Source organism: Pristiophorus japonicus, chromosome 3 (genome assembly GCF_044704955.1).
Source record: "Pristiophorus japonicus isolate sPriJap1 chromosome 3, sPriJap1.hap1, whole genome shotgun sequence".
NCBI lineage: Eukaryota > Metazoa > Chordata > Chondrichthyes > Pristiophoridae > Pristiophorus > Pristiophorus japonicus.
Genome location: NC_091979.1, coordinates 41,047,199 through 41,060,132, shown reverse-complemented (window position 1 = coordinate 41,060,132; position 12,934 = coordinate 41,047,199). Strand labels below are relative to the sequence as shown.

The window sequence follows — 12,934 nt, the reverse complement described above, 5'->3', positions numbered from 1 at the left end:
TTGTCATTCTTTTGTGCACATAAATGTCAGGCAGTTCACAACAGTGTCAACGTATGCATATGCACTGCAATCTGCACAGTAAAAACACTTCATCACATTTTTCTAAACTATCTTGAGATCTTGTATAAGAAAATTCTCTCGTCATCTCTAGTTGTGTAATGTTGACGTTACCAATAAATTGAGGCATGGAAGTCGGTGAAGTTAGATGAGGCGGGGGAGACTTGGTATGAGTTAAGATCAGCCATGATCTTGTTGAATGGCGGAGCAGGCTCGAGGGGCTAGATGGCCTACTCCTGTTCCTAATTCTTATGTTCTTAAGAGGACATACAAAAGGACATAGACAGGCTAAGTGAGTGGGCAAATATTTGGCAGATGGAGTATAATGTTGGAAAGTGTGAGGTCATGTACTTTGGCAGAAAAAAATCAAAGAGCGAATTATTATTTAAATGGAGAAAGATTGCAAAGTGCTGCAGTACAGCGGGACCTGGGGGTACTTGTGCATGAAACACAAAAGGTTAGTATGCAGGTACAGGAAGTGACCAGGATCCATTGGCCTTTATTGCAAAGGGGATGGAGTATAAAAGCAGAGAGGTCTTGCTGCAGTTATACAGGGTATTGGTGAGGCCACACCTGGAATACTGTGTGCAGATTTGGTTTCCATATTTACAAAAGAATATACTTGCTTTGGAGGCAGTTCAGAGAAGGTTCACAAGGTTGATTCCGGAGATGAGATTTTTGAAAATGAGGCTTTGCCTAACTGGGAGCCAATGTAGGTCAGAGAGCACAGGGGTGAGTTAGGACATGGGCTGCTGAGTTTTGGATGACTTCAAATTTACATTGGGTAAAATGTGGGAGGCCTGCCAAGAGTGCATTGGAATAGTCAAGAATAGAGGCAAGGATGGAAATGGGTGATATTTTGGCAAAGAAATGGCTGACCTTGGTAATGGACTGGTTGTGGGATTTGAATCTGCCAGTTGGTAAGGGGAGTGGAATTGGCTTGGGATGTGGAGATTGTGACAGGATCTTACAAGCTGCACCACAGCAGGTTAGGATGCAGGTTTGCATTTACGATTATTAACAGAATGGATTCTGAATCTGATAGCTTTTCACGACAGAGGCATCAGTCGAGGGTGAAGTACTTTTGCACAAAGAGAAGGATACAATTAGAGAGTTACTCCTAGCTCGAACTTGGTGAGTTTTTTTGCACATGAATATATAACACTATCAGAGTTCGAAGTCCATCAGTAGTTGCAGCAGAATTTAGGAAATGATTTTTAAAATGGGAGTGGTAGGGATGTACCCAATTGGACTCGAGCAGGGGTTTTCAAATTGTGAGGCACATTTCCCTAATGAGACACAGTCCTATACTCCGGAGATGCAAACAAGGACGGGTCACTTATGGGTTATGGACAGTTTACAAATACAGCTGCACATCTGCCGTTAGCTCTTACAAGGAAACAAGTTTGAATATAGAAAGTCTTGCTAAGACAAGGTCATGCAGTGGCCCAAAGTAGCATAATGTGAATATGCAAGTTAACCAAAGTTGCCCAGTTTAGGAATTTACCGTGGCTGCAATGACAACTTAACTGCATTGCAAGCCCATTTGTTTAATGTTTAAATTTGCTGAGGATTTGTTTCTACTGTATTGAATTTTATACATAGAATTAGGTTTACCTGTCTTTCTTTTAGCCACGTACACAAATTTTCAGATGTACTTTTCCCCACAAGACACTGGAGCTTTATTTGAACATGTTACCCTACTTCTAACGATGGGACTTAAATAGACTGCCGGCCAAGGAGGCATCATGTTTTTTCTGAAAGGGTGGGGTGAGGAGGGCACTAACCTTGACTTTATGCATCCCTGAATTGGAGCAATTAAATTGGTCAACTTTCCAAGGCTGAGCACTATTGCCATCTTCCTGCAATAGGCCATCAAGAGGACATGCTGTGCACAAAATACTAAAATTTAGTTGTGACCTTTGCATTGCAATTGCTAATTAAGCAAAAGTGCTGACCAGAGTCATTTTTATGATTTGAGGCTGCGATTTCTGATCTCAGAAGTTGGCTGAAATATTGTAGTTAAGCAAGCCTTCTCTAGCTAAAACAGTTCTGTATATTTTAATAATAGACTGAGTTCTGTAATCTCGCATACGAAGATAAATTGAATTGGAAAACTGATGAGGATATTTAGTCATTTTGATTCTTCAAAAGTCATCCAATTTAATGGTAACACTGTTTAAAAGACTCCAGTATGTAACATGCAATATAAATGCAAGATTTCCCAAGGTGCTTCACAGCCAATGAATATTTATTTAAACTTTAGGTCACTGTTGCATTGAAGGTAAATGCAGCAGCCAATTTGCGCACAGCGGGTCCCACAAACATGACAAGTTAATTTTATTTGGTGATGGTAGTTTAGTAATGAATATTAGCCAGGGCACTGGGAGAACCCCCAACCATGGGATCTTGTGCATTCGCCTTAACAGGCAAATAAGATCTCGGGTTAACACCTTATCTGAAAGACAGCATCTCCAACAATGCAGCACGCTCTCAGTAATGCATTGATATGTGAGCACAGATTATGTATTCAAATCCTGAGCTGGAATTTTTCCATTTATAAAAAAAAACAGATGGGTTTGGAGCATGGTGCAGTTAAATTGTTAAAAATGGGATTCCAGACCTGGTTCCGCCTCTAACTTTCCCACGTCTGGTTTTACGGGCAGGTGGCACGAGCCCACTCCCAGGGGGTGTTGACCTCAATTGAAATATTAGAATGAGGTTGGAAGTCTTTTTTTCCATCCATTGTGAATTTAACTGGCTGGGGACGGGTTTCGCGCAATCGTGAAACCCGGCAGTTAAACCAAGGCTGGGATTGTTGCAAGTGGCTTTATACCTACCTCCTGGATCCAGGGTCGTGACCAATACTCACTCCCCGCGATCGGCGACACCCTCTTCCCACCCGCCTCCCACCACGAGACCTCTGATCTCTACCCAGGCGCCTCTTTCCTCCTCCTCCCCCGCCCCCCCCCCCCATCCCCACCAAACAATGATGATGAGGCCCACCCCAAACCCCCCTCTCTCCCATTGCCTACAGATCCCTTGCTGATCCTGCAACCTCCTGGGTTTCCCACCTGCCTCAGACCCCCAACTCGTCTCCACCAAAAAAATTCTGGCCCTGGAGTGGGACTTGAATCCAAAACTTGCTAACTCAGCAAGAGTACTGCCACTGAGTTAGGCTGACGCCATAAAACCTTAAATGTCTGAACTGTTAAAAGGATCAGAGAATTTAATGAAAAGAATTCTGCACATAGCATTCTTCTAAATGGGTAGTTGGATTTTTAGAAGGTTCGGAATATTTAAAGTTTAATAATGTTCTGTATTATCTAAGAACAGAGTGATATTTTCACATCATTAATCATTTGACCCCTATCCAAGTGGGATATTAGTGATGTGAAGCTTTTGCTCTGTTTGTAATCTCTGAATGTAAATGTCTCTATTTGCCCTGTTGCAACTCATTAACGTTTCCCTTCACATTGTCCAAAGATTAAATTATTCCTTCCCATACCAAGTTCTTGAATAAGAAGGTAGGCAAGTTAATTTCCCTGGATTTTCACACGATTCTGAAGGCTAAAAAGCCACTTAAATATGATCAACAAGTCTGATGTTTTCCATTACTTTGTCTTGGATATTTTTTTTTCTGATGTGATGTGATGTATTGAGTTTGAGCACATCAAGCTTGTAATTCTGCGGCCTAGGTTTTAATCCATCCGAATCCAAGGGTCCCATGTGAAATTAGTTTCCACAGCATCGACCCAGTTCCTTGCAGGGTCTAATCAAATGCACAAAACTGAGTGTTTGATGGCATTGTACGTTAAAAGTGGGCATTTGTTCTATTCCCTGGCTCATTTTGAGACCATAATATTTAACTGAAATTTGAGGAAACTGAAAATGAACTTTTTTTCTGCTCCAAAATCAAATTGTATCTGTCCAGACCAGTACGATAGAGGAAATCCTGTTCCCAGCAATGTTTTTGACTGTTGAAAGAACCCAGCAGAGATTCAGCTGAGTCTCTGACCATAATTTATCTCTCCTTTTTAAATTTGTAGATTGTTTTATGGGATTAGGGAGTAGCCAATTTAATATCCTGGTTCAAGAACAGAGGGAAGGATAAATTGGCTAAGACCAATTAGTCTAATGTCACTTATGAGGAAGCTCTTGGAATCCATAATTCGAGATACATTTATTAAGCATTTAGAAATGTGAGAGTTACTCGAAGGCAGTCGGCATTGATTTATTAAAGATAAGTTATGTTTTGACAAAAAAAAGCTTATCGACTGAACAAAGGGACTACAGTAGACGTAATGTCATTGTATTTTTCAGAAGGTTTTCAATAAGATATTTTCAAGAGGCTTGTTAGTAAACCGAGTGTTTGGTATAAAAGGAAATGTAGCAGTATGTATAGAAAGTTGGTTGACCGACAATAAAGTGAGTTAGGATAAATGAGTGTCACTCAAACCGGAGGAGATAGAAGTGGTATACTCGAGGGGTCAGTAATGCGTCCACTTTTGTTCTTGGTGTATGCATAAATGATTTAGACTTAGGAAAAGGGAACATGATCTCAAAATTTGGTGACTACAAAAAAGTAGGAGTTGGGAAAACAGCAAGGAGATCAGGTTCAGGTAGACTTACGCTAGTGGAATAGGTAGCAGATGCAATTTAACGTGGGTAACTGTTATATTTTGGGAGGAAAATGAGTAAGAGATTATGCTCGTAATGGAAAAGCAGTGAAAGCTGTTGATGAACATAGAGTCTTAGGGGTTCAAATACACAATTCCCTAAAAATGTAAGTTTAATATAAGGCCATAACAACTTTGAATTTTATAAATGGGGGCATATGGATCAATAGTGAAGTAATGATAAATTTGTACAGACCATTGGTTAGACCACGGTTTGAATCCTACAGGCAGTTTTGTGCATCCTATCCTGGAGAGAATATTAAAACCATGGCGTGTGTACAGCACACATTCACCAGGATGAATCCAGGGATGGGAAAATATAGTTGAGATACTGGGACTATTTCCACAGAATTGGAGAAGGCTACAAGGAGATGTGAACAGTTTTTAAAACTAAGAATTTTGATGATAGCAGGTAAAGACTATTTCCTTAGGTGTGGGAGTCACTGAAGAGAGGTTATCAATATAGTATTATTACTAAGACAGTGAGTTTAGGAGAAATTCCTTCATACAAAAGGTTGTTGGAGTATTCCATGCTTTGCAACAGGGTGTGGTTGAGGCAGGGACCACTGCATCTTTTGAGGGAAATCGAAGCAGAAAAAGACAAAAGCCTATCTGGAGAAAGCAGGGCAGTGGGATTAAGTTTGGATTCCCGGAGCAAAGAACTGGCACGGACAGGAATGACCTCACTCTGCTGTAAACTGCTATGGTTCTGCTATATACAGCAGCTTTTCACCAGAAACATGTTCTTGAAAGTTGCAAGTTTTTTAAAAAAATAGCCTACTGTTCTATGTGACAAACCATTTTTAACAATCACAAAACAGCACCTTGCCATTTGTGTCAGAGATCATTGCGCTGTTGTGTAAAATTATTTTAGGTAGATGTTTGTAGTGTAATTGAACACTGCAGTTTTTCCATTCATGAGATGATCAGTTCATATGCACCAAGAAAAGTGACGAACAGTTAGATTGTCATTCTTTGATTTGATTTTTTTTTAAAGCACATTACGTTGTCTGACTTTTGTTGCTTGGGGTTGTGAGTTTACATTTTACTTTTTTTCTTGTTCATTTACAAGAACAGTTCTTTAGCAGCGTCAGGTCAGCATCCTTGTTTAACTGACCTATTTAAAATAGTGTTTTTATTACGACTTTAAAAATCAGAAATCATTTGTTGCATTGCTCACAGACAAAAATAACTAATTATCTCTGTTTCCACTTTCTAATTCTTCAACTCTCCCTGTCTTTTTTCTCTCTCTCTCTCTCTCTCTCTCTCTCTCTCTCTCTCTCTCTCTCTCTCTCTCTCTCTCCTCAGCTTATCTCTGCTGTCTGTACCAAGTCCGCTCATCCACCACTCCTGTCCATTCTGAACTGCACGCCTCCTGGTCCTCCAGTGTTGTCAATTTAAAATTCTCATCCTCATGTTGAAATCCCTTCACGGCAGTTAACCTAACATCTGTGGTTAGGAAGATGTTGGAGTCCATTATTAAAGAAGCAGTAGCAGGACATTGGAAAGGCAAAATTCGATCAGACAGAGTCAGAATGGATTTATGAAGGGGAAGTCATGTTTGACAAATTTGCTAGTATTCTTTGAGGATGTAACAAACAGCATGGATAAAGGGGAACCAGTGGATGTGGTGTATTTGGACTTCCAGAAGGCATTTGACAAGGTGCCACATAAAAGGTTACTGCACAAGATAAAAGTTCATGGGGTTAGGGGTAATATATTAGTATGGATAGAGGATTGGCTAACGAACAGAAAACAGAGAGTCGGGATAAATGGTTCATTCTCGGGTTGGCAATCAGTAACCAGTGGGCTGCCGCAAGGATCAGTGCTGGGACCCCAACTATTTACAATCTATATTACCGACTTGGAGGAAGGGACCGAGTGTAACGTAGCCAAGTTTGCCGACGATATAAAGATGGGAGGAAAAGCAATGTGTGAGGAGAACACAAAAAAAATCTGCAAAAGGACATAGACAGGCTAAGTGAGTGGGCAAAAATTTGACAGCTGGAGTATAATGTTGGAAAATGTGAGGTCATGCACTTTGGCAGAAAAAAATCAAAGAGCAAGTTATTATTTAAATGGAGAAGGATTGCAAAGTGCTGCAGTACAGAAGGATCTGGGGGAACCTGTGCATGAAACACAAAAGGTTAGTATGCAGGTACAGCAAGCGATCAGGAAGGCCAATGGAATCTTGACCTTTATTGCAAAGGAGATGGAGTATAAAAGCAAGGAAGTCTTGCTACAGTTGTACAGGATATTGGTGAGGCCACACCTGGAATACTGCGCGCAGTTTTGGTTTCCATATTTACGAAAGGATATACTTGCTTTAGAGGCAGTTCAAAGAAGGTTCACTTGGTTGATTCCGGGGATGAGGGGGTTGACTTATGAGGAAAGGTTGAGTAGGTTGGGCCTCTACTCATTTGAATTCAGAAGAATAAGAGGTGATCTTATCGAAACATATAAGATTATGAGGGGGCTCGACAAGGTGGATGCAGAGAGGATGTTTCCACTGATGGGGGAGACTAGAACTAGAGGGCATAATCTTAGAATAAGGGGCCGTCCATTTAAAACTGAGCTGAGGAGAAATTTCTTCTCTAAGGGCTGTGGATCTGTGGAATTCTCTGCCTCAGAGAGCTGTGGAAGCTGTGACATTGAATAAATTTAAGACAGAAATAGGCAGTTTCTTAAACGATAAGGGGTTATGGAGAGCGGGCAGGGAAGTGGAGCTGAGTCCATGATCGGATCAGCCATGATTGTATCAAATGGCGGAGCAGGCTCAAGGGGCCGTATGACCTACTCCTGCTCCTATTTCTGATGTTCCCCTAACCTTTGTAGCCTCCTCCAACCGTACAACTCCTCCTCTCCCCCCCCCCCCCCCCCCCCCCTCCATGAAATCTCTCTTCCTCTGACTCTGGTCACTTATCCATCCCTTGCTCTCTCCGTTCCACCATTGGTATCTCTGCTTTCACCCACTTGGACCCCATTTAACTTCTGTGAAGCACCCTGGAACTTTCTTTAATGTTAAAGGCACCATTTCAATACAAGTAATTGTCTGTTGTCATTGTTGCCCTGAATACCCCGAATCATCTGGCCCTTTGGTAGTCACATCCGCAGAGGTTTGCTTTCAACATTTTTAGGATTCACTGTCATTTTGTTGTTTCTTTTTTTGTGGTTAATATGTGATTTGAAATTTACTCATTTTTATTTTAAATTTTGTTATAAATATGATACATTCAGGTTATTTTTTGTCTTTTTGTAGCCCAATGGTAAATTTTGAAGGTTATGGATGCTTAAAGTACTTTGTTGCCACTTGAGTCTTTGAATTATGTTACTCTAATCATACAGCCTTGATGACATTTCATTCAATGGTATATTTTATAGTTGATGAAAATTGGCTCGGATTTAATGTTGCTCATCTAAGAGTCACTGTGGTAGGGGCAAGGCATCAAATGGCGAGCTGAGAGAGGCAGAGTGTGCGAGAGCATGGAGTGGCTGGAGGCTGGAAAGGGCAGAGTTATCAGCATGTACGTGCTTTTGATCTATTGTGCATGCAATCAGTCTGTTGGGTCTGAGTTATGCAAAATTCTGGATTATACAAATGTGCTGTTTCGACGATGTACCTTGACCAATGACGTTGGATTTGCATTGAGGGAAGATTGGGGAGTGGAGGGATAGACAAATGACTCGAAAGAGGAAGTTTATGGGCTGTGTGGCTGAAGCAGTCAGAAATTATATGCATTTTTCAGGGATACTAGGTCAGAGAGGGGAAATAATGACTGGGGTGCCCCAGGTCTTGGGGGCCCCAAGTCTGCAATAATTAGTTACTTGTGCCGTCACTGTTGCCCTTGTGTGTTCATATGGTATTGGCTAGAGCGGATCAACACTGTTGCTGCTTGCTTGGATGAGGTGTTCTCTGTTTGCTATTCTGCTTCTATTAATGTTCTGAAATTTTTCTTCAGTAAAGCATGACCAAAAGCCACTCGGAATATGGTTTTCTTTCTCTTTTTTGCCTTTCTCGTTCTTTCTCTTTCTCTGACCACACTGTGACTGCAGTCGATTCTGGGGTTGGAGTGCAGATGGGCTGTCAAAGCATCCCCCCACCCCTTCTCAACCTCACTCCATCCCCACAGTTCCTACCCACAAGACCTTCAGGCGTTCTTACTCGCCCAGGTAACTAACCCCCTATCCACGTCTTTTCAAAATGCCTTGTCTCATCAGGCGATTCTTGTTTTGGGCTTTAGCATGGTTTGTTGTATGTTTTGAGTGGCTACAACTTTTGTTTGCTGTAATTCATTGCCATGTTTTTTATTAATCTGCATCTTTCTTTCAAATAACGACAGCTTTGTACTAGTTCATGAATGTGAACCCTCACAATTTTGAATGTGTCATCATAGCTGAACATTTTACTAGCAGTGGGATCAGCAGTGAACCATAAATTTAGTGTAATTGAATAATTGCTCTTATCTATTCCAAATAATTGAATGCAATGCAACGTGCCGGCTCAAGCACGATGGGCCAAATGGCGGCCTCCTGTGCTGTATCATTCTATGATTCTATGTTGCCATGTTTGAAACATATCAGTTATGTACTCTAGATGTATTATCTGCTTTAGATTTAGCAGGAATTATAAACCGATTACTCACTGGCTGTTTTATCTATAGCATGTTGGACTATGACACAGAAAACCTTAACTCCGATGAAATTTATAGCTCTCTTCGTGGGGTCACACAAGCCATCCAAAACTTCAGTTTCCGCAGTCAAGAGGATTTGAATGAACCGATTAAGCGAGATGGGAAGAAGGACTGTGATGGTGTAGGTATTCTCTTACCAATTTGGCATGGGCTATTCTTCAAGTATCCATGCTGTTGCCTTGCTAGGGGGACTGGGGACAGTATAATGAAGGTATCCATCTATTTTTTTTTCCACAGCACAGGAATATTGGCTTGTCTGGGGAAGTCAAGAATTCCATTATCCACACCAGCACACTGCCCTCGGCCTGCTGTGGAGGTTTTTTTTCGAGGGAAGAAAGGATAATGGTCCCTTTTATGTTATTTTACCTTTCCTCTTTGCTGACCTTACCCTGTCAGCGGGGCATATTGATTCTATTCTGATTAGCGCAGGACGGAATAGTATGCAATGAACACCATTAAATGGTGGTAGAAGACTGCTATTTATACCAGTTGAAGAATGTGCAAGGTAGTCAAAAACAGTTCTGTGGAGATTAGGATGAATATGTGGGCTCTTTTTCAATATAGGGGAATTGTTTTTACAAGTGTTTCTGTTTCTCTTGCCTTACAAGTGCAATTTCTTTTGCCTGCTGCTAAGAACGTCCTCTGTTTTGAGCATCTAAACCTTTGAAAGTAGAGTTTAATGGTTGAAAGATGAGGTCAGTTGGCTATATTGACTAATTCAGTAGTTTGAACTGATTTTCAATGGGATGAGACAGAAAAGAGATTGGGTCTAAAGCTCGTCCTAATCCTGTCCTCATCTGATATCCACACGTGTGGACTTTCCAGGAAAGGTGAAGAGACTACGCTCATGAGAGGCAACTATGGTTGATTGCCACCATCAGCCCACAAACATTGAAACCAAATATTAAACTCCCAGTTAAGATCAACTAGATCAGCACAAAATGAAGACTTTGAGTTTGTATGCCTTGATAAAATGCAACGTTTATGCATAGAGCTCCTGTGTAGCGATCTGTATATTGAATCATAATTTCAATGAAAGTGTATTTTGTTACATTAATATATACGAAATGCAGTAGCCCTTCACGTTTTTATTTTAGTGGAATGCCAGTGACTTATCGTGAAAGAAATTGTGTGAAATACCATTCTATCGTGCGTTGAGTGCTATTTTCAAACTTCTAAGCAACATGATTATAATGCCCATTTAGCATATGTTTTATATATCTCCCATAGATAACAGTAGATGCAAACTAGCAGCAGATTAGTAATGAAATGGTATTGGTCCAAACTCAGTGCACTGGAAGGTATTCTGTATCTGTCTTAAGATGTTGAAGCGCTATTTCCAAACTCTCTCTCTCTTTCATCTGCTTGTTGTATTGATTTTATATATTTTAAGTCAAAATGCAAAATTGTGGAAGGCTGGGGACGAGTTGGCTCTTGCTCTTCGAGAGCTGTATGTTTATAATAAGATGTTAACTTGTCTTTTAAATTTAAAAAAATTCTTCGTATACCATTTTGTTAAAGGTATCACGAGATGGAGGAATTGCATCACCATCCTCTGACATCCGTGGAGGAGGTGAACCTGTGGAAGGAGGAAGAACAGCTCTTGATAACAAAACATCTTTGCTTAACACTCCACCACCACGCTCTTTCTCTGGGCCTCGGACTCGAGATTACAATCCATATAATTATTCAGATACGATCAACGTGTTTGACAAGACCGCTCTCAAAGAAGCTATGTTTGATGATGATATGGAACAATTCCGTGATGGTAAGAATCATTTTTTGTACTATGTATCTTAACTAATCTTGGCTCCACTTAATATAACTTGTTGAGTTGTACGGTACAGATAAGCAAACTTTTAATTAGCAGTGGCTTGGAGCCACTTGGTGTAATGGAATTCCCTAATCTGATATGACTGCCCATCTGAAATGGTTGAAATAACAATTTAAAGTGTTTTGGAATACAATTGTGGTTTCTAGCTGAGAGGGGGAGATCTGGGGAGACGAAGAACAAAAAAGTACTCTGATATTAATTAGTAAGTCTAAAATTTGTGTTGGCTTAAATAAATAGCATAGTTCTGGAATTTCTTCCAAAGTGCTTACATTGTTGAGATTTTTAACAGTAATTTGTTTTCTTAATTAATGTTATTAAACCTCAGCCAGAAAAATGCATCCAGAATTAGTTTGGGTGTATTCAAAATAGTGAAAGCAAAATAACAAGTACAAGATTGTTTACCTGCTGTTTGAAAGCTGCCTCATGTAAATCAATCAGAGCCCTGCTTCCATTGTTTTTCAGCACATTTTCAGGCAGCAGCAGTATGTATTCATTTACCAAAATGTACCAGAGGTTTGCAGAATTATGGAGTCGCTGCTAGATTCTGATGAACTGCCTTTCTTGAAAATGAATTGCACTGGTTTATTTTCCAGATATAGCTAATGTACATCCTTGTAAGTGCAAAGCCCCCGATGCAAGTTGTCTCAGTAACAGTGCGTCGGTATGCATTTGATTACTTTATATTGTACTTGATATGTTGGTTTAGCTCCCAAGAGGATGCCAGCAGTGCAGTGAAAAAAAACAACATAAACTGGTTTGACAGTCAAATCCCATGCCAGGGCCAAATTTAACAATACTGTGCTTTGCAGCGGTGTGTAAATTGGGATTTCAGACAAGTTCCAGAAGATGCATCTAGTCAGAAAACAAGTCTCCCTGATTTTGAAAGGCTCTAAATGGATAATTGTAAGATATAATGACTGAATCTGTGGCAAAATTGTGATGTTGTGCAATTCAGTTTGAAAATAAATGCACATTCAAACACAACATTCTGTTCCAAGAACTTTGCTTTAATATGATGTAGTGAGTTCTCATTACATTGTATACAATTCAGCAAAATTATCATTTAATTTTAATATTGGTAGACTGGGACCTAGAAATGAAAAATTCCAGCAGTCCAAAGGTTAAATTATTTTTGTTACTCTTCAGACATTTTTCTAACCCTGCTTTCATTTCTCCAGGAAATGTTGATTGCATGGTGGGGCACAGGTGCAAAGTATCATGTTCCTTGCCAAAGTGTCCATCCTCCATGCTTGAACTTAGACAATTAATGGTGGGCTATTTATTGCACCAGAACTGAGCCCGATCCTGTCGTGCCCTGACATCCACCTATACCGTTCTAGCAGGGGTTGCTGGATAGCAGTCAGAAGCAGGAACCTAGACAGATTACTCTTTTTTCGTTTCCCATTTCTCACTTCCCTCAATCTTGGGTACTGCTGCTCTGGATAAGATGGGTTAGCTCAGCAAAGGTGAGGATCAGGCCTAGTGCTTTGTTGTTTGTGTGGTTCAGACGCCTGCTGTTTTAACCAGGTGAGACATTGGGCAGTTCTAGTTTTTTCTAAGAAGTATGTTTGCAATCTATTGATGGGAACTCTGGGCGGGTTTGTTTTTAGTAGTAATGTTCAATAAATGAATACATTCTATTTTGTACTTAATGCTACGGTAACTTTTTAGTG

The 12,934-nt window shown here is 40.4% G+C and overlaps 1 protein-coding gene across 6 annotated transcripts in view; it reads left to right on the top strand.

The window, feature by feature from the left end:
* The window catches only part of clasp1a (cytoplasmic linker associated protein 1a), a 426,315-nt gene that overhangs the window by 355,545 nt on the left and 57,836 nt on the right, over nt 1-12,934 (top strand). For all 6 annotated transcript variants that reach the window (XM_070875296.1, XM_070875295.1, XM_070875293.1 and 3 more), the window contains 2 exons: nt 9,398-9,548; nt 10,949-11,195. In XM_070875296.1, the coding sequence (XP_070731397.1) occupies nt 9,398-9,548; nt 10,949-11,195 (398 nt within the window). The remainder of the gene's footprint in view (nt 1-9,397; nt 9,549-10,948; nt 11,196-12,934) is intronic.